Below are 21170 nucleotides of genomic sequence, written 5' to 3'. Positions count from 1 at the left end.
GCAAATTCCTGGCTTGGTTGTTAAAGTACTGTCTGAAATCCATGCAACAATGATATTAGCTAAATTAAAGAGGGCAAATGGAAACACATTGTACTTCTCAGTTTTTAGCGGTATTCTATTTATCAGTAGTCATGTCATGTCAAAATAAAGAATTACAATTGAAAACTTGCTATTAGATTTTTGTAGTTTTTCTATGCCAATCATATTTTCTAATCATGCCTTTGCTGATCAGCATATGAAGTTTGTTTGATTTATAGATGTAAAGAAATCCACATGAGGTATAGACGCATATAAACATGAGACAGTGTACATTAAGTTTTTCTCCTACCTGACTGAGCAGGAAAAAATGCAGTTTTCTATGCTATGGAACAAACCGTACATATGATTATCGCCATTATAGACAGAAAAGCGAGACATATGTAGACATTTCATTGTGAGGTTATAACCACAAAACCTCTCGGGGCAAATATACCCAGCTTTAACAGCCATCGTGGAGCACTTTGGGGCCATGTGATTGCAAAACAAGCTCAGGAATACTCCCATATAAAAATGTGAAGCGTGGTTGAAATGTGCATTTAAAACATGGATTTGTTGTGGATACCCGTTTTGGGCTCTCTGATGTTGGTGGAAATCTTGTGGACTCTACCCATTGACAAAGATCAGCAGAGGCTTGAGGATGTGGAGCTGGCTGAGGTTTGTGAATGGATGAAAGGCTTATGAACTTTGTGTAAAAACCATATAAATTAGAATTGTTGTTTCAGTTAGAAATGTTGGAGATAATGTTTGTAGAACCTTTAATGTAAGACTGTGAAGACTGCAATGGCTTCAATTAAAATGGTAGAATTATGAGTGTATTTCGTTTATTTAAACTAGTAGTGCTACAGTTCAGTGTGTGTGTTTTCTTGCTATTAAACATATGATACATTCACAAAATTTCTATTTGAAGCGTCCTGCATTTTTTTTCCTTTCACTTGTTTTGAAGTTTATGTGTAAGCATCTGAAAAAAAAAACTGAATTGAACCAACATCTGTGATACAGTTTCTTTTCCTTTTTAAACTCGCTTGCTCTCTCTTTTCAGCTGTTACAATAATAAGCAGGAGGGAATCTTCCTCATCTTTGCTAGACTGACATATTTAACATATTTTATTAGGTGTTTAAGGAAGAGAAATAATTAAATATGTTTTAGATTACATGTAAAAAATTATTAATAAAATCCAGCTTTACATTTTACACACCTCGTCCTAAGCGTCCAGATCTCAACTCTTCATCTCAACAGGATTACCTCAAGAGGTTTTACAGTCTGAATCTGGGAGACCACAGGCCTCCAGTAAGAAGTGTGAGGTCTGCATCCACCATGGAGGAGAAGATCCAAGAAATGCAAAACTTCTTTGGTCTGAAGGAAACAGGAAATATGGACCCTCACACCCTGAATGTGATGAAGGAAGCAAGGTGTGGAGTTCCGGATGTGGACAACTTCGCCTTTTACCCTAATAGGCCTAAATGGAAGAACCACATCATCACATACACGTGAGATTGCATTTTCCATGTTTCCCAGATTTCACAGCAATCTGCCGTTATTTGTGAATGTAGTCAAATGGCGTAAAAGATTAAAAACTCTGAGAGAAAATATTAACAAGTGTAGTGTACAATCTTACAATATTGTACTATTATTTTAAGTTAAGTTTATTAGTTACTTGACTTCCACATTTCGTTTGTTGAAGCATGTATAGAAAGGGAGTTTGAATGAATAGTTCTGTACTGCAAAGACTCATTGGAACATGAAGTTTTCTTATTGGTTATTTTTCATTTTGCTGGGTTTAGACTTCCTTGTTGTGAATGTATGATGTGGTTTACAGCATAATTCCAGCAACTGTGTGGTGTAATAAGAGGTAAAATTGATATGTATGTAATAAGAATGAATAAGAATGTGAATTCTGGATATGAAGGTTTGAATATGCAGATCGAAGGCCCTGAATAGCACGAGGAATCTTCTTTTTATAGATATAAATCTAAAGCAAATAAACTGTTGATGGCAATAGCATGAAATATAGTAGGAACGCTAAATAATGCTATAATAGCAACGATTAACAATATTATACTGTAGAGTTTATATTCCACTTTTGCAATTAGAAAATAATCTCGTAAATTGCTTAAAATTTCTTTTGACCACCAGAGGATATGCTAGTATTTGTAGCAACATATGTTGAAACATGTTGTTCCTGATGCCTCATGTTTTTCTCAATTGCTGGCATGCAGGATTGCCAGATACACTCCAGACATGAAGAAAGAGGATGTGGAAAAGTCTGTTCGTTCAGCCTTGAAGATGTGGAGCGATGCAACCCCGCTGAAGTTCATCAAAATCAACCATCGAAAAGCTGATATTGTCTTCTCTTTTTCTCGCAGAAGTAACTGTGAAAACGTGTCTAAGGACTTTTAATCGTGACTTTTAATTATGATTAATAAAAATCAGATCCTGTGTTTTCCTGTAGCTCATGGAGATTTCTTTCCCTTCGATGGACCTGGGGGCGTGTTGGCTCATGCCTTCATGCCAGGAATGGGGATGGGTGGAGATGTGCACTTTGATGAGGATGAAACATGGACGGCGGGGACTCAAGGTTTGTCAGTCAAAACATGAATGCAGTTTGAAAGCCCAAAGATGACACTAGGCAAAAATTGGGAATTAAATACATATTCTGAGCCAGACAGAAGCATTCCAGCAGTTTGTAATGAAATAATAACAACTATTTGCAACTGTGTTTCAGGTTACAGCCTGTTGAGTGTTGCAGCTCATGAACTTGGCCACTCACTTGGTTTGACTCACTCTAGAGACCCCTCTGCTATCATGTACCCCAATTACAGACATCAGAGCAATGCCAAGTACTCGCTCTCTAACGATGATGTGAGGGGTATCCAAACTCTGTATGGTAAAGAACAAAACATAAAACATTTGAAATATTGAATTCATAAATCGTTAAACACTGAAATAAAATTCTCAGAGCGTATTATATATTATATACAATGTTTTCTATGTGACTATTTCACAGGTAGGCCCAACAAAAAGATGGAAACCCAGGTGGCTTCAAAAAAATGTGACCCAACATTTCCCCAACTTTTTGATGCAGTAACACTGATTGAAAATGAGATTTGTTTCTTTAAAAACAGGTACAATGTATTGCCACTTAAAGGTGCACAACATCTTAAATAACCTCTCAACAGCAACTCACTTTTCTTGTTTCATTGCAGACACATGTGGATGAGAACAACAAGGACAACTTATTGGAATCGTTTAACACAAGGCCACATTACCACATATTTACCGAGCATCAGTTCTCAGATTGATGCCGCTTATGACATCCCAGCCAAAGGCGTGGCGTACATATTCACCGGTACAGTAATGGGCAGCCTGCAAAGAATCACTTAGACGTTGTCAGCATGACAAGGCTTGATTTCCAGTAGCAGAACACGCAAATTACAGCCTTGTGCAACATAAGTGTTGCAGTTCATGCAAGAGGCTCATTGAGTTTGGCAGGGATTGTGGTACGTTGCTGTTTTTCATAGTGTCCCCAAATCCAGTGACATGGCTGTGTTTTTCCAGGTCATAAGTACTGGGTGGTTGAACAGCTTAAGATGAAAAGTCGCGCTGGCTCCATTTACGAGTACGGCTTCTCTTCCAGAGTCAGGCGGGTTGATGCTGCTGTGCATGTCAGCGAATACGGGAAAACAATGTTCTTCGTAGGAGAGTTTTATTACAGGTAACTTTTTAAAGTGCCACTTTACAGTTAGAATTGTTCTCTGTTCTGATTTATACTTTAACATGATGAAAGTCACAGGACAACCTGACCTGTATATGGCTGATTATAGCTGGAGCTAAACTGACCCCAACCTCATTGTTATTTCTGCCATTAATCGATAAGTTGTTTGGTCTGTAAATATCACACACTAGCTTAAATCACTAAGCTTCTGTCTAGTCTAAATTGAACTACATTCAGTTTACAAAAATATAAGCAAAAAGAAGCAACAAATATAATCAGCATATAATAATCAACGGTTAATTCTGGCATTAAGTAAATGATGTTTTTGCTTTAAATGTCTTTGACATTGCCACACTAAAAAATGTACTAATGTTTTTCATATATTTCAACTTTATATATTTGAATGATCAGGTATGATGAGCACAATAGGAGAATGGACCCTGGCTTCCCCAGACTCATCCGAAACGATTGGTCTGGAGTCCCCAGAAGGGTTGATGCTGCATTTAAGTTACAAGGTAAAAAAATAAAAAGGAAAAAAAGACTCAGGAAGTTCAAAATGTGGACCTTAGCAGCCAGCTGCAAATAGAGTACAACTGAAATAGAAGTTGTAATTTCTTTTTTCATTTTTTTAAAACCGAGTTTAGGTTTAGGTAGTAGACGGGTGGAGTTTACCACACCAAACACACTTTGAAACACCATCTAGTTTCAGGAACGATATAAATTTGACAAGTAGAAATAGAATACTATTCAGAGGCAAACATGGCTGTGCACATGCCAGGCAATCACACTCCACTCACTCACACTTAAAGGATCTACAGGAGCCATGTCTCACGCTCTGTTTTACTTACTGTTTCATTCTCACTTAACATGTGGGTGGATTTTGGCACCAAAGCTCTGTATGCTTTAGAGGGGGGGAAATCATAGTGTGAGCTGAGATACATCCACTCACTGTTTTTGTATGATTTTCTTTTCACAGGTAGCATCTTTCTCCTCTGTGGAACAAAATCCTACCAGTATGACTTCAGACAAAAACAAGTGGTGAATGTAATTCCAGGAAAGTCTTGGCTGGGATGCTGAATTGAAACAGACGTGAGAAAGACAGCGAGAATTCCTCAGTTATAAAATTACAAAAAACCCTCTGAATATGTTAAGCTAAGATAACCATGTAGCGGTATAGTAGTTGTGCTACATTTTTTAAGCATATGTGTACTTGTATGTGAATTATACTAACCCTATCTCTGATTATACTAATCCTGTGTCTCATTCGTTGCTGTTGTACATTGGTAGTAATACTTCTTAATCTGTGCATGAATATACTAAGTACTTATACTGTGAGAGTCAAATGTAAGGTGTACATTTTTGTCAGTACTCTACACGTATTCAAACCCATGTACTCAAATCTTCTTTCAAAATGTACATCCAGTTAAATTACACCTTCAGGAAACCTCTAAAAAGCTTACCAGTGAACTCAGCAGGATGTTTGTTATTAAACTCACCTCAATAAAACAGAATATTTGTGAAGTGCCCCACGACTATCTTTGCAATGCTGGAATCTTACATATTCTTATTAGCAAAAACAATATGCAAATACCCCAAAAAGTGCAGGGGAAAGGCTTTTGTTCTAAATTGCTCTTAAGATTTGTTGCAAATGACAGCCTCTCAATGCACACTAGTGACGCTCACGCTACATTAAACATTATTGTATTAATTAAAACACAAAAATATTGATTGAATGTTCAATATAAAAACACAAAAATGTTGGCAAATGCATTATTTTTTCTTGATAGAGTGGTTTATGCTTTAATTCGATGGTTTTGGAAACATAAGCCTCATTTAATTGGATGCTCCCGCCTGCAGCAGCTTTAGCACACTGTACCTATACCCCCTCCCAAAAAATAGACAAAATAATGAGGAAATTTGGGATAAAACTATTTAAGCGTCTCTCTCAAAATGACAACATCAGCACAAAAACATGATCTAAACAACCTTTTTTAGCAGGAAGATAAAACGGATCATAACAGCTCCTCCCGCTGTGTTATCAGAGGGGCCGCTCAACTCCTCTTTTTTCTCCACTGTGGTAGCTTTTCCTTTTTTACTGTGCGTTCTTATTGATGTTTTATCAGAACAATATGCACCTCAGACTGTCGCGGCTGCCCTTTTAAGAGGATAATGGATAGCAGACAGAAAAGAAGATGTCTCTGTTTTTGAATAGTACTGCTGGGCTGTTTATCCCTGTCTCATGGAGTGTTTACTATAGTGCCTGAAGATTATCCTTGAAGGCAAAAACATTAGCAAAGTAATGTGATGTAAAAATGGGTTTTATTTATTATAAAATAAATCTGTCATGATCAGTCTGGCCGGACTCAAACGGAGGACTCGGGAAGGAAAGTTCAGTGAGTTTATTTACAGTGTTGGTGCAGATAGTGCTATATGGTCTTTTTGAAGTGCTCAGTTCGAAAGTCCCAATATGTACAAAATCCAATAGAAGGAAGGTTCTGTGAATCCAGGTCCCCGATCCTCTGAGTCTCCCCAGCAGAAACTCCACCAAGTAACAAACACTGTCTCTGAACTCCGCTGGGCTGTTGTAGGCACAGAAAGAGAGACGGTGGAGAAACACAGGAGGACTGTGACAACATTATAGTAATCATATAAAAAAAATCATCTTCCATTTCTTCCTGTGTAAATTGTCTCAGCTCATTGTTGTGATGTCTTAAATGTGACGCATCACCTTTTTCATCTCACATCTTCACTCATTAATCAATATTTCAGTTACTTAGAATTTTATATTGTACAGAAATATGACGTGGACTGGCAAAACTGACAAAGCCGTTGTAATGATAATACAGTGACTTCAGAGTCACTAAGTAAACTTCTACTTCACATCACTCTTATTGATGTGGCACACTTGAAAACAAACAGGAGCTGCCCAAACTAGAAATGTCCCCACTGAATTTGAAACAGGTAAACAATGTTACAGCAAACATGCAATCGTCTTCAAGGGCGGATGTTAGGAATTCATTTGGGAATGTATCTTTGTTATGGTGTTAGTGGGTTATAAGGGTGTTGATGCCAAATGATCCCCTGGTTTATGGGATTATCTTTGGTGACACACACCCTTTCATAGGACCTGGAGGCTCACACAACTTCTGACAACAGGAGAGGATGCTAAGTTTCAGAATATGTGATACATATAGTATTGTAACAGTCTTGAGTCCCCACTCTTTTCTTTATATTTTGCTAGGGTAAATAGGAAACTGGTACAGTGATTGATTAAAACATATATATTTCACATATTTTATTCTTAACAAAAAAGAAAAAAAAGCACAATTTCATTGTACGTGTACAATGAGAATAAAGGGCTGTTCTATTTATTCTATTCTATAAGGCAAAAACAGGATGTACAATTCTACAATTTCTACAGTTTCTCTGCCCTCTTTAGGTATGACAACATGCAACTAGCAGGACTGATATGAGTTGCATATATCAACATGCAGTGACACAGCAAAACATTGGGAAACAATTTAAGCTGCTGTGTTTTTTCTCGATCGTGTCTGAACTGTTACGTTGTGAAACGCTCACATGCTTTGCTCAGATGCTGCAATTTCGGAAATGAGACCACACAGTTTGTAAAGCCACATAAGACGAGCTCCAATAACGGAAGAAGCCTGAGTCACCGTTTTGAACATGGATATGGATAAATTAAGGATTTTATAGTTTAGTGTTTCATGTGTTATGGTTGAGCCACAGAGCAAGAACAGGCCTATGAGGTGATCCAGTACAAATGATACAACTCACAAGAGTAGGAGACCTTCAAATGGTTAGTTACCAAAAATTCTCCTCTGAGTTTTAGCTTTACTGCCAAAAGTCAAAATATCTGTTACTAAAATTTCTGACACTCCAGTGCAGTGGAAGTGTGTACCGTTGATTTCATTTATGCACAACAGCAAATCCCCACTCTCAGTTTGTCCTCTGATAATTGTCAAAAAGTTGTTCAATTTACAGTACGATCTATAAATTATGCAGACGCACCACAAGGGAAATTTCATTCACTTCCACTGAATCAGGCACGTCTAAGAAAAAAATATATCTATATTTCACTTTGGTTAGATATCCTTGGTGTATGTACCCTTTAATTTGTAGAAAATATTTGGTTGTCTTAAAGAGAAAAACTATTTAAAAAAAGATTCGAACTGCTTCTAAACAGATTTAAGAGAATGTTGACCATTTTATTGCAATTACGTTTTGATAAAAAACAGGTGGTAGTGCTGGTGTAATTTGGACAGGAAATGCTGATCATGTTAGATGTTCTAATCTCCAACAGTCAGGAATATTTAAACATGCAAGATGTCCTTGTAATTGGTGATTCATTTTCAGCACATAAAAACAATCACGCAAACATCAAATAAGTCTCAACCACACAAGCCATCATGAAGAATGGGTAAAGACATTATCTGAAAACGCAGAGAGAAATACTGTTTGTGCACATCTCAATCTAAAACAGCTGCTGGAGCGGAATCTTGTAAGGAGTTCAAGTATGGTAGCCATCTCTAAACACAGTACCTTAACATAGAAGGTCATGCCATTCAAATTACTATAAATTTGAGTTACAGCAAGATGTTTCCTTGTCAGACATGAGGTGTATCATTGTAACAGCCTTCTTGGTAATCTATGTCAAAAAGCACTCACCTCTGACTTTTTAATCACAATAAGCTGCTGCCCCCCCAAAAAATCCACTAATTATATTTCATAGTGGTAAAGTTTTTTCTCATCTACTTCCTTGACATGCTGGGAAAAAAAGGAGCAGGATATATTTTGAAAAGGTACTACGGCCATTTCCACACCTGACAACTATTTTGTAACTATTTGCAGCGGCGTAGTAGTTTTAAATCAGCATATATTAAATGCCTCACATTTGACCTAAAACACTACATTAAAAAAAAAAAAAAGCACAGAAGCCAGAAAGAATTGCTGCATTGTTAACTCTCCATCTCCCTCAGAGTTAACAATGCAGCGTCTTCTTTCTAAATCTGTAGGTTAATAGGACTTTGGAGCGGGATCTTAAGGGATGGGGCGTGGCCAGGATTTTTGCTCGAGGCGCCATATCAGCAGGCCAAACAAATGCTTGCTGTGTGTGGACACACAGACACGCTTACACGTTTACACACACAAACCATCATATAGAAGAGAGATTTCTGAATAGGGATTTTGTTTCTGTTTTTTGTTAAAGAGACATGAAAGACCTCAACTTAAGGTTAAGTGTATAAACTTGAACTTGAAACATCTTTATGATGCAACCGAAAGAATCGTGAATCTGAAAAGCTACATGATTTTTCTGGATTTTATTTTTGTCGACTTATGAAGTTATATATATTGTTTTGTATATTTTTGAAATTTCTTAAGGAGAAGATTGCTGATTGGTCTTAACCAATTACTGTATAAAAGATGAACGACACGACAGCACTTCCTCCCATTGTGCAAAAATGAAGCCAAAATATCCCGCTTGTGGGAGCTGCCATGTTCCACTTTTGGAGCCAGAGTCTGCTCAGTAGTAACTCGTGGCGGAGCGTCTCTGCCCACACACCCACTGGACGTGACCGTGAACACGCCCCCTTACACTTTTTACATAGCCCGGCTGCTCTGTCTCTCATTCTGCAGGGTATGGGTAAAATTTATCATACAAAACATGCAATATGGATTAACGTTACTGCTGAAGATGTGAGGACATCTTATCTCTGAAAAAACAACTGTTAATGAAGCTGGAAAAACACACCCATGTCTTGATCCTTAAAAAAGCATATTAATATATAGTACAAGCCAATCAGAAGTAAGTAGAAGTAAAAGGCTTCAGCCTACTAATATTAGTCAATAAAATACATTCTCTGCGTCAAAAGTGATGAGTTAAGGTGCCCATGGAGGCAAGGGTGCCACCAGGCATTTGGCCCCGGGTGGACCCAAGTCAGGCTGGAGAGATTATATCTCTTGGCTGGCCTGGAAACGCCTTGGTGTTCATATTCATATTAATATTCTTATTCTTCTATGACAAAAAAGTACAAGTGTTCATTTAAAGAAATAAACAGAACAGTAAGAGATGTTTTTTTTTTGTTTTTTTCCCTTAGCCGAAGGCCGTATCGTTTGTGACCTGGGAGTTGGATAGTCCTGGCTCAGGGACTTTTTTGGACGCCCTGTGTCACTACTGCTTCTGGCCTCTTGTTGTCTTTTGGTGTGTTTGGTGTGTTTTCAGAGGTTTCACTCAAGGTTATATTGTTCATTTTCTTAACTAGCAGTCGGATAGTTCTTGGCGTCCAACTTTTTTGGCTGCTCTGTGTCACTGGTGCTTGTCCTGGCCTCTTGTTGTATTTTGGAGTGTTTTCGAAGGTTTTGGTATCACTCGAGGTCGTAACGTCCATTTTCTCAACTAGGTGTTGAATAGTCCTTGGCGCATAACTTTTTTGGCTGCTCTGTGTCACTGGTGCTTGTCCTGGCCTCTTGTTGTATTTCAGTGTGATTTCAGAGCTTTTGGTATTGCTCGAGGTCGTAACATCCATTTTCTCAACTTGGTCTTGGATAGACCTTGACAAAGAACTTTTTTGGATGTTCTGTGTCACTGCTGCTTGTTCTGGCCTCTTGTTGTCTTTTGGTGTGTTTTGAGAGTTTTTGGTATCACTCAAGTTCATATTGTTCTTTTTCTGAACTTGGAGTTGGATAGTCCTTGAAGAAGAACTTTTTTGGATGCTCCGAGTCACTGCTGTTTCTTTTTTCTCAGTGTCTACTCTCATCCTCTTTCTCTCTGGAGAGTAGCTCTCAGAGTTCTTTTTGCTGCCTTTTGAAATCTGACTGTATCGTCTTTTCAACACATTTTTTTCTTCACAGATAAGTCTTTCTTTCCTTGGTGGTGAGCAGCTGTCAGCACTTGTCCTGCAATTTTGTGCAGCATAATCCGGGCCTTGCATTGTCTTGAGTGGAAGCTGGACAAGTGCGTTTGTTTCCTGAACTTGGAATTGGACCATGCTGGACGAAGAACTTTCTTGGATGCTCGGACTCACTGCTGTTTCTTTCTTCTCTATCTCTATTCTCATCCTCTTTCTCTCTGGAGAGTAGCTCTCAGAATTGTTTTTGCTGCCTTTGGAAATCTGACTGTATTGTCTTTTCAACACAGTTTTTTTTCTTCACAGATTCGTCTTTTTTTCCTTGGTGGAGAGCAGCTGTCGTCACTTCTGCAATTCTGTGCAACATAATCCGGGCCTCGCTTCCTCTTGAGTGGAAGCTGGAAATGTGTTTCATCAGAATTTGGCTCTGGATTTTGGTGGTCCATTGTAGTAAAGCCAGCGTAAGCTTGTTGGCTTTTGCCGTGTTTACTCTGAGACATGTCAGAGTGTTGATGAAGTGACTGTCTTAAAGATTCAACTATTTTAAAATTTTTCTCAGGCGTACCTTTGAATGCTGCAATCTCGAGTGTTACAAGTAAACGGACTGACAGTTTGGGCTTCTTACCCGGATTTAAGGATTCACAGATCAAAGGCATGTTATGACATGATGATGTCATAACATAACGTAACAACAACATTCTTTTTTAAAATTTGATTCTTTTTATTGAATCGAGTTTCAATGAATAGAATAGAATAGAATAGAATAGAATAGAATAGCCTTTATTGTCATTGTACAGAGTACAACGAAATTGGAGTGCCACTCCCTTGGTGCAAGTTTCAATAATAAATATAAATGTAAAATATAAAAAGTACAAAAAAAACAATCGTAAGTACTCAAACAATAGTATGTACAATATATACAAGATAGCAGCATTAATATAATGACAGTATGAATAGCAGCATAATATAATGACAGTGACGGTATGGAATAGGTTCAATTGTTTTTGTGCTTATTTACTATGTTGGTAGCTCTGGGAAAGAAGCTATCCCTGAATCTGTTTGTCCTGGTTTTATGTGACCTGTACCGTCGGCCTGACGGTAATAGTTCAAACAGTTGGTTGCTGGGGTGAGAGTAGTCCTTGATGATATTGCCAGCTCTGCTGAGGTACCGAGAGTTTGCAGTGACCTCCAGGCTGGGCAGAGAGCAGCCAGTGATCTTCTGGGCTGTGTTGATGACCCTCTGCAGTACTTTCCTGTCTGCAGCTGAGCACCCTGCATACCATGTTGTTATGCCGTACGTTAGGATGCTCTCTATGGTGGCTCTGTAAAATGTCACCAGCAGCCTCTCCTCCAGGTTGTTCTTCCTGAGCACTCTCAGAAAGTGGAGACGCTGCTGGGCCTTTTTAACCACCGCTGTAGTATTTGCAATCCAGGAGAGGTCATCAGATATCTGCACGCCCAGAAACCTCATGGAGTGTACCCTCTCCACACAGTTCCCGTGAATGTAAAGTGGGGCCGGGTCTGCTCTGCCCTTCCTGAAGTCCAAGATAAGTTCTTTAGCTTTCGTGGTGTTCAGTTGGAGGTTGTTAACTGAACACCACTCAGTCAGTCTGTTGACCTCATCTCTGTAGTCCGACTCATCCCCCCCTTGAGATGAGTCCAACCACTGTGGTGTCATCCGCGAACTTTATGATGGTGTTTGAGAGATGGGTAGGGGAGCAGTCGGATGTGTAGAGCGTAAACAGGAGGGGACTCAAAACACATCCTTGTGGAGACCCGGTGCTGAGTGTGATGGTGCTGGACCGGTGGGGGCCGAGTCTGACAGACTGTGGTCTATTTGTCAGGAAGTCCTTGATCCAGAGGCAGATGGGGGTGGAGAGTCCCAGGTGAGACAGTTTCTGGACCAGGATCTCCGGGATGATATGATTGAATGCTGAGCTGAAGTCCAGAAAGAGCATTCTCACATAGCTTCCTCGGTGCTCCAGGTGACTCAGCGCAGTGTGGAGCGCTATGGTGATAGCGTCCTCGGTGGAACGATTTGTCCTGTAGGCAAATTGGTGGGGGTCCAGAGTGGGAGGCAGACCGGCCCTGATGTGCTGACAGACCAGTCTCTCAAAGCACTTCATCACTACAGGCGTAAGTGCAACAGGCCTGTAGTCATTTGGGCTGGCCACAGCTGTCTTCTTGGGACACTCACCAAAGTGAATCGAGTTTTTTGAGTCATTTGATTCACTGAGTCAGTCGACCAGAGAGTGCAAAAAATGTACATTTTCACTCAAACTTAATTTGTTTCTCTTTTCATGTAAATCCTACTGCTAAGATGAATGATTCTAAAAGAAAACAACTAAACAGCAAAAAAGAGCAAAAAAATGTCTAAAATTAAGCAATTTCCTATCAAAATTGCTTAATAAACATTTATTTTATTTTATTTTTTATTTTATTAGTATTTTCCTTAAAAAAAGATTAAAAGCAGAATATCATCACTCATACTGTGAAACACTTAAGAGGTGCAGTACAGTAGTAACAGATAAGTAAAAATGTAAATAAAATAATGGAAAAGGGTTTTTTTTCTAAGTGTAACTTTCGGATTTTATTTTGACGAGCCGTACATGTACACCGGATATCCGGTAAAGTGCTCATCCGTCTTTGGTTCCGATACTAGACTTCTTGATTCTCATATACCTTTACTATGCTACAGTAAAACTGTGATAGATATTCGCTTTTTTTTTAACCCAACGTCAAATATGTTCACGAGTTGGACCACACTAGTGAAATATGTATTCTTTCAAGTCTGGATTTAAACACGGAAACTGCTCCTAGCCAATGACTCCTAGCTAGTTGATGTTAGCATTTAGCCGCTCTGACTGTAAACAATGCAATGAGGACGGACGAAGGTTCCGGTTGACACGGAAACTAATAGTGAGGAGCACGAAGTCAAATAAGTGTTTGCTGCAGTTTCATTTGGGTAGGTTTTGCTTGTAGCTGGTCCTTACTGTACCTGATGTTATTGTGCAGAAGTCAGTGTTTGCCTTGCTTAAGGTCTGCAGTGAGGCACGCCTGTAGACTGAAACGCAGCTAGATATTTTCTCATTGACGTTTCTTCGCAGATGCTCATACCTGCCCTCCATGGAATCCCTCAACACGTTTGAATCTGAGATGGAGGCTGATGGACAGGGGAACTACTCTCTGTTTCCTGCTCTGGACAGCATTGCAACTCTGTCTGGCACCACTGAAACTCTAGAGAGGTGATTCAAAATAATCAGATTTATAATACGTCATTTTAAAACGTTACTGTCTACTGTAACTTCATTTATTTTGGATTAAGAAATATAATGCTAGTATTGACATAGATTATAGAATTTCAAGTGTTTTGAATACTCAAGCAGAGTAGAAACCCTCTATATACGAAACCAGTCTATTTACCACCATGTTCAGTTAGGGTACAGCTAAGAGCAGAAGAATCCTCAGATCACTGACAAATTCAAGGAAAGAGAAAATGTGTCTTAGTAAGGTCTTATGGCATCATATACTGCCAGAACAGCTTTAGTGTGTCATGTTTCTAAAATATATTTCATCCTTTAGTGTTTGTCCATACACCATAGTTGATGTGATTCACATAATAATAATCATTATACTCAGTGACCCCATGAGTCCTATGAGCGGAGGCACCGTCAGCATAGAAATGTACTATTATGGGAATTTATTGAAATGCTTCTAAGAAGTCATCACTTCCCAGCACTGTAAGGTTAAAGGGCAATAGACTTTTCCTTTGTCATTCCTCTGCATAAGCAATATGAACATGTATCCAGATAAAGTGGGTGTGCTTGCAGGAAATTATGCCAAAATTTTAAAGTACAAATAAATCAAGGAGATAACTTACACCAGAGGACACTGATGTTTTATTTCCTGTTTGCAGTGAACCACCCAGCGAAATAGCAGAGAAACCGAACCTGACGTGGCTCGATGCTGCGCAGGTATGGGCCATATATTTGTGACATTTCAGTAACATTCACAGCAGTGAGGGTCTTTTGCGTTTGGTTTTGTAGCAAGTTTTTTTTCTTCTTTCTTTCTCTTACATAGATTGTTTTGGAGGAAGCGGGAGGTCCCATGCACATAAAGGAAATTAAACAGAGAATCATCGACAGGGGACTTGTTCAATCCAAGTACAGTGTTCTCTTCACTTTAACTGTCTAGGTTATTAGAGCATATCTGAAAGTCAAGTTTCATAAGTTTTCATGAGCTTTAGTTGGACAGCATCAGAACAAATTCATGAAAACCAAGAGTGTGCAAGATTGCTGTCTTTCAGTGGGTACAAAGGAGGAGGGAGATATGGTTTTCTGTAATTCACTATGATCCTTTAGACTTTGCTCATCTCGTTGTTCTCTCCTTGGCAGTGCAAAATCAAGCTTGGAAGCCGTCATGTACCGCGAGGTAAGGGAAATGTTTGAGACTCAGCCTCACAGCAGCCTCTGCTGTTGAGTGCAGTAAATTACACCATCACCTGTTGAGTGGATTTGGTGCAAACACCATTTGCATTTCTGTCAGCATCCTTTGTTTTCCCATCCCGCTTCTTTGACTTTTATTTGTTTTGCATCATTTTTTTAACGAGGCAGACATTTCTGGGCTGTAATCGGAACAGACAGTTCTCTGTGCGCTCTGATGTGCGGGCCTTTAAACTGTGATCTTATAATGATTGAATTCATCTAAATTGACCCCCAGCTTGTGTGAATCAAACCCAGCCTTTCCTGCCCCGTGCATTTGGCCTCAGTCTCGCATTATGTTTCAGACACAAAAAGGCAGCAGGAGATTCAAGAGGATTGAAAACAGAAACGGAGTCTTTGCTCTGCTGGTGAGTCATCTGAGATACTAATGGCACTGTTATACCAAACCTAAATATATTATAAGGTGCTGCAAATTTGCATTGCTTTGTATGCCCTGCTGTTGGTTATGGATAAATATGGAAGCCTTTCTTTTCACAAAAGAGCCGGACCCAGAAGTGTAGAGGGATACACAAAACTGTTCTAAGTAATTGAAAAAAATCATATATACAGAATTAAAAGTTCACATTATTACAACTAGCATTTTTGCATTAAGCCTGTGTCTGAGTGAAATAAGCTGAGACAGGGAGTTCAGTTTTGTTTTAATTTCTTGTGCATCTTTTGTTTGGTTGAACTTTTGTTATTTGTCAAAAAGCACTTTTAGTGGAAGCTGCATCTGTGTTTTGTTTTGTTTTTTGTGTACATTTCACCATTCTGAGGAAAGCACAAGCATTAGGCTCAGTGTTGGCTCTGTGTTTCCACAAGCCCCGCTGGTTCAGAAACGTTTTCTCGTTAACGACCAAAACAAGATGAACATCTTTGATTTGCTAGCAAGGGAGGCCCCAGCCGGTGTCTCAGAAAGCACTCTGAATCCTACCACAATGACCCCAACGACGGCCTCCGCTTGCTGCCTTTTATTGGGAAAACAGTTCACACAATACACATCACAGCAAAGCAACGCGCACCATAAAACCCCCCAAATGGTTCTAAGACAAGGCACTATGTGTGTGTATGTGTAAACATCTGTATGCATGTGAGAATGTGTGTGTGTGTGTGTGTGTGTGTGTTTGAGTGAGTGAGTGTGTGTGTGTGTGTGTGTTTCCTCCTGCTGTTTCTAACAACATCCTGGTCATATAGAGAGTAACCCCCCCACACCCAATGTATGGTTCACCATGCATAACACAGTGAAGCCATACAAAGGGCAGGAAGCTTACCAAACATCAAACAATCTTCACAAGGGATGTGTAAAAATTCTCCCCCAGCATAGAGTGGCTGGAGAGGTGGTCAGGGACAAAGGAATGTCTTGACCCTATAGATTGAACTAAGATCTTACAAATTTAAGAAGCATAATGACAAACATTCAACAATTAGACTTAACACTCAGGAACTCGTGCTACAAATGAACAATCCTCTGTCTTTGTCTCCCCTACATCTCTGACCCCTTGCAGACTGATGAGGAGCGGCAACAGGCCCTGCAGGCTTTCACCGCCCAGTCTTTCCTCAGCTCGCCGCAGCAGAATACCATCTCTGGTTCTGGGTCAGGAGTCTCAGCACCCACCTTCCCATCTCCCACTACCTCCTCTGAGCATAAGGCCAAGGGGAAGAGGGGTCCACGAAAGAACCAGAATGAAAAGTATAGGCTCAAGTACCTCCGGCTGCGCAAAGCTGCTCGTGCCATGATATTTGTAAGTAAATGATGTTTCCATAAAAATAAACAGTCTTACATCATGCATATAAACTCACCAGCCACTTTAGTAGGTACACCTGATTACCTAATAATGCAAATCAGCCAATCACATGGCAACAACTGAGTGCATTTAGGCATGTAGATATGATCGAGACATCCATTTTTAATTGAATCTGATTTAGTTGTTGGTGTTGGAGTCTTTTAGAAACTGCTGAGTTTTACAAAGAATGGTGCAAAAAAGTAAAATGTCCAATGAGCAGCAGTTCTCAACATGAAAGTGCTTTGTTGAGGTCAGAGGAGAATGCGCAAACTGCTTCAAGCAGAAAGGAAGGCACTAACTCAGTTAGAACAAAAAAAAGAAATCTGCATTCCTTGTTACAACCAAGGTCTCCAGAAGAGCATTCCTCTACTGTGAATAAGAAAAACAAATTGGCACTACAGTTTGGAAAAACATTGCGTGGTCTGATGAGTCTTGATGTCTTTCTATGGATGGTACGGTCAGAATTTCACATAAATGACATGAAATCATGGATCCATCCTGCCTTGTCTCAACAGTTCGGGCTTCTGGTGGTGTAAGAGGTGTGCGGTATGTGGGATGAGGGCTTTTTTCTGGCACACTTTTGGGCGCTCGTGATCAGTGTGTCCATCTTCTGATGGCTTCTTCCAGCAATATGGTGTTTCATGTCAAAAGAAAGCATAGATTGTCTCAAACTGGTTTCTTGAACATGATGGTGAGTCATGAGACGATGACCTTCTCAGTCACCTCAGTCCTCAGTGTGGTAGAACAGGATATTCACGTCATGGATAACTGTAATGCTGTCTTGTCAATATGAACCAAAATCTCTAATGTTTCCTGTACCTTGTTGATTCTGTTATGGAGAATTAATGCTGCTCTGAAAGATAAAGGGGGTCCAAATTTATTAGATACCCCAAAAGTGTCTAAGTGTAGACTAGGACATGAAAAGTATGTTATCCAATCTGACCACACCGAGGTGTAATTTTGCCAACAGGAAAATGCAGCTCTCTGTGATGAAGTTGCTCACATAGAAGAAAAGTTTCTGAGAGCAAAGGAGGAGCGGAGGTGAGTACAGGTGACTGCTGTGTGACATGCGGAATGATGTGCTTTTGCTCTAATGGCACATGGTATTCATTCATTTTTTTATTTTCAGGTTCTTACTAAAATCCTTGTTGCAATACCAGTCTCTGTCAGAGGGGGAGCTACTGCCCACACCCAGCTCAAGCGCTCATCTACCTTTACCACCAGTGGCATTGTCCTCAGGTCCTTCTGGGGCTTCAGGTCTGTCCACTACTCACAGTGTGTCATCAACAGTGCCAACAGGCGAAGAAGGAGCACTTAAAAAACCCAAAAAGGAAAGGAAGGAGCGGGGGAGGGAGAATGGAAAGGATGAACGTGAGTGTTACGATCAAATATTTATTAAGACAGAAAATGACATCCTTGTGTTGCTGTATACAACTAAATTGTGTTGAAATTGGGCTTTTAGTTCCAAAGAAGATGTCCAAGAAGAGAAAACTCGCAGATGGCTCACGGAAGGTGGTGCAACCCATCCCTCTTGACTCTTCTGGCCGTCCTGTCTTTCCCATAGTACTGGGAGGTTTGACAGTCTACAGTCTGGGCGAGGTCAGTGTCTCAGTGACAGTAAACCTCTGAGCTGAGGTTTTAAAGTTCCAATCTTTAGCATAAAGTGAGCTTTAGAGGACACAGTCAAGCCTCTCAAAATACTGATGACTGAATCCTTCTTGTCTGCTCTCCAGATCATCACAGACAGAATGCTGTTTCATGACGAGTGTGCCATCTACCCAGTGGGCTTCTGCAGCACGCGCATCTTTGCCAGCATGAAAAACCCCGAGCAGCAGTGCCTCTACACCTGCCAAATCAAGGACGGGGGAACAGGCCCACAGGTCAGTTCTCATCTCACATGCAAGTTTTGATACATGTTTATATAAATTCGGTTTACTTTTAGGTGAACACACGACACTAAGATTAAGATTTGTTACTTTAAACAATTATTTTTTCCAAACACCCTCCATCTCCAGTTTGAGATCGTGCCTGAAGAGGACCCTCAGAATGCGATCGTGGCCTCCTCCGCCCTGACGTGCCATGCCAATCTACTGAAGGCCATCGCGTCTGTGAGGTAGCACAACTTCACCGCCACATTCTGAACAAATGAGCAAACATGACAAAGCTTTTGTCTTCCAGTCACTTAACCTGCTTGTACAACTTGAATTAGTTTTGGTCACCTTCAGTTAAAATAAATCCTTCTGCACATTCTTCTTAGTTCCAAGTCCATGGTGTCGATTGTTCCATCAGGAGCAGACTTCTTTGGCTTCTCTCATCCCACCATCCAGAATCTCATCCAGAGTTGTCCCGGAGCTCGCAAGTGTAGCAAGTAAGTGCATTTCTGCTCCCTAACAACGGATTCTCAGCTTGATATATTCAGCTGTTCTAGGTTTAGCTCACTTGCATTCTAGACATCTTAAAAATGTCTTTATAGTATTTATGTTTTGTTTTTGTTTTTTAAAATTGTTTATTTAGCTACAGATGGATCCGTTTTGAGGTGTGTCGCCCTGGCGATGGCCAGGTCCCTCACAGCCTATCAGAGGATGACGCCTCAATCAACTTTGAAGCGTTCCAGAGGCACCACGGCTTTGAGAACATCAAGACAGAGCATATCACAGGCATGTACTTTCCATTAAAGTGACAGATGGGTTTACTGTACAGTGAGTCACAGGTTGGTTGGGGGGGGTCGTCATTGGTTGGGACACAAATCAAAAACTGTGTCAACAGCTGCTGTCTGAACAAAGCAGATGACTCAGCTGTACTTTGCTCTGCTGGAGTGTGTTTGTTATTCATCACAGATGTTACACCTTGGATTTTAAAGCAGTTTTGTTTGTTTTGCCAGCGCTGACATGATGATTACTCAGCGTGACAATGACGATGACTTCTCTATCTCCATCTTCCCTCAGGACAGACACCACAGTCTCCTAGTTTATCTCATCAGCATCACCTCACCTCCCCCACCATGAAGGCTTCGACCTCATATTTCAGCTCCTGATGCTCTGTGCCGGAGCACCTCTGAAATCAAGGCCATACCTGAGCTTAGTTGTTGTAAATATTCCTTGTAAATTACAAGATGGAGCATATTTTTTTTCCCTCCACCAGGGGGCCTGGGCTTTCTTTCCAATGTGGCTTTTTGTTAGTTAGGCTCTCTTTAAACTTCAATAAAAGTCGGTGTTTTCATGTTGATTCAATTGATTGATTGTGTTTTGCCAAATGGTAAATGGCCTGTGTTTGTAGCGCTTTACTTAGTCCCTAAGGACCCCAAAGTGCTTTACACTACATTCAGTCATCCACCCATTCACACACACATTCACACACTGGTGATGTGAAGCTACATTGTAGCCACAGCTGCCCTGGGGTGCACTGATAGAGGCGAGGCTGCCGAACACTGGCGCCACCAGGCCCTCTGACCACCACCAGTAGGCAACGGGTGAAGTGTCTTGCCCAAGGACACAATGACCGAGACTGTCCGAGCCGGGGCTCGAACCGGCAACCTTCCTACAAGACGAACTGCCAACTCTTGAGCCCCCAAATAAAAAAGTAACATTTTATAATTAGGCACACTACAACATGAGTCACAAGTCCACAGTAATTAAATAGAATTTCAAAGTATTTTATTTGATCTTACAATGTCATTATATTTACAACGTTAAAGTGTAAAGTTAGGTAAGGTGGGAACAAGTCAGGTTTTTACATAAGTAAGTAAATTTAACTAATAAAAGTAATTTTTGGTAATACATGAGTAATTTTAAGTATTGCATAACTTCAGGTGTTTTACAGGAACAGCAACACAAATTATACAGTAAATATTGAAGTACTGCATAAGTAGTTTAATTAGTGTGTAATTTCTTGTTAGTTTTGCAATAATTCACCGTCTTACATTGTAAACACACTGTACTTTTTGTGGTGCAGGTTATATCATGGACCTAAATTCCAGATATTTTACAGGAAAGGACACTGTGTTTTTTTCCTTTTCAAAGTTATGTTTGAAATGTCATTGTGAAGGGAAAAATGAGAGTTGGCTCCAACATTACAAGGTTTCATAGAACTGCAAATTTTGAAGACATTTATTTTTTCTTGTAAGTTGGTAAGAGAGAACACTTTATTATACCGTTACTATTGGTAAAATAAAAGGACAGATGAATACATCATACACATCAGCATAATGATTATTAGATAAAGATGTTTTTTTTTCCCGTGATGTAGCCTGCATCCTGAAAAATACAGAATATTTACATGAGATGGAGA

General features: G+C 39.9%; 3 protein-coding genes across 4 annotated transcripts in view; all 3 read left to right on the top strand.

Annotated features, from left to right (window-relative positions):
• Positions 1–28, top strand: part of mmp20b (matrix metallopeptidase 20b (enamelysin)) — a 6220-nt gene extending 6192 nt beyond the window's left edge. Inside the window, exon 10 of the mRNA XM_085429809.1 lies at positions 1–28. This exon is cut by the window's left edge and continues 77 nt beyond it. Coding sequence (XP_085285935.1) covers positions 1–24 — 24 coding nt within the window. The 3' untranslated portion in view covers positions 25–28.
• A 547-nt stretch (positions 29–575) lies between these two features.
• Positions 576–5071, top strand: mmp20a (matrix metallopeptidase 20a (enamelysin)). The gene is made up of 10 exons (XM_085429808.1): positions 576–693; positions 1277–1527; positions 2257–2405; positions 2490–2615; positions 2763–2924; positions 3045–3162; positions 3244–3386; positions 3596–3752; positions 4164–4267; positions 4729–5071. The coding sequence occupies exons 1-10, from the start codon at positions 583–585 to the stop codon at positions 4827–4829; spliced, it is 1422 nt and encodes a 473-aa protein (XP_085285934.1). The 5' UTR covers positions 576–582; the 3' UTR covers positions 4830–5071.
• An 8164-nt stretch (positions 5072–13235) lies between these two features.
• On the top strand, positions 13236–20108 carry tbrg1 (transforming growth factor beta regulator 1). 2 transcript variants are annotated; one of them, XM_085429806.1, is made up of 15 exons: positions 13236–13583; positions 13726–13863; positions 14535–14592; positions 14699–14781; positions 15013–15049; positions 15405–15467; positions 16605–16841; positions 17854–17924; positions 18013–18254; positions 18346–18482; positions 18617–18763; positions 18899–18996; positions 19141–19251; positions 19398–19540; positions 19829–20108. In XM_085429806.1, the coding sequence occupies exons 2-15, from the start codon at positions 13745–13747 to the stop codon at positions 19915–19917; spliced, it is 1635 nt and encodes a 544-aa protein (XP_085285932.1). In that variant the 5' UTR covers positions 13236–13583; positions 13726–13744; the 3' UTR covers positions 19918–20108. The 2 variants fall into 2 exon arrangements, with proteins under 2 accessions (XP_085285932.1, XP_085285933.1); XM_085429807.1 differs by lacking the exon at positions 15405–15467.
• The last annotated feature ends 1062 nt before the right edge of the window (positions 20109–21170 follow it).

Source organism: Copadichromis virginalis, linkage group LG14 (assembly GCF_057382275.1).
Source record: "Copadichromis virginalis isolate Kocher_CV1m ecotype Utaka linkage group LG14, C_Virginalis_male_GT1.1, whole genome shotgun sequence".
In the NCBI taxonomy this organism is placed as follows: Eukaryota; Metazoa; Chordata; class Actinopteri; order Cichliformes; family Cichlidae; genus Copadichromis; species Copadichromis virginalis.
Note: the sequence above shows the minus strand (reverse complement) of the source record. Positions and strands in the feature narration are given on the sequence as shown.

What these genes read in the sequence shown, in the direction of transcription:
- mmp20a (XM_085429808.1), top strand. Translation starts at nt 583, where the DNA reads ATGGATTTGTTGTGGATACCCGTTTTGGGCTCTCTGATGTTGGTGGAA. An exon ending in GGGTATCCAAACTCTGTATG is followed by an intron (nt 2,925 to 3,044) that starts GTAAAGAACAAA and finishes ACTATTTCACAG; the next exon opens with GTAGGCCCAACAAAAAGATG. An exon ending in CGTGGCGTACATATTCACCG is followed by an intron (nt 3,387 to 3,595) that starts GTACAGTAATGG and finishes GTGTTTTTCCAG; the next exon opens with GTCATAAGTACTGGGTGGTT.
- tbrg1 (XM_085429806.1), top strand. Translation starts at nt 13,745, where the DNA reads ATGGAATCCCTCAACACGTTTGAATCTGAGATGGAGGCTGATGGACAG. An exon ending in ACCACTGAAACTCTAGAGAG is followed by an intron (nt 13,864 to 14,534) that starts GTGATTCAAAAT and finishes TCCTGTTTGCAG; the next exon opens with TGAACCACCCAGCGAAATAG. An exon ending in AGAGCAAAGGAGGAGCGGAG is followed by an intron (nt 17,925 to 18,012) that starts GTGAGTACAGGT and finishes TTTTATTTTCAG; the next exon opens with GTTCTTACTAAAATCCTTGT.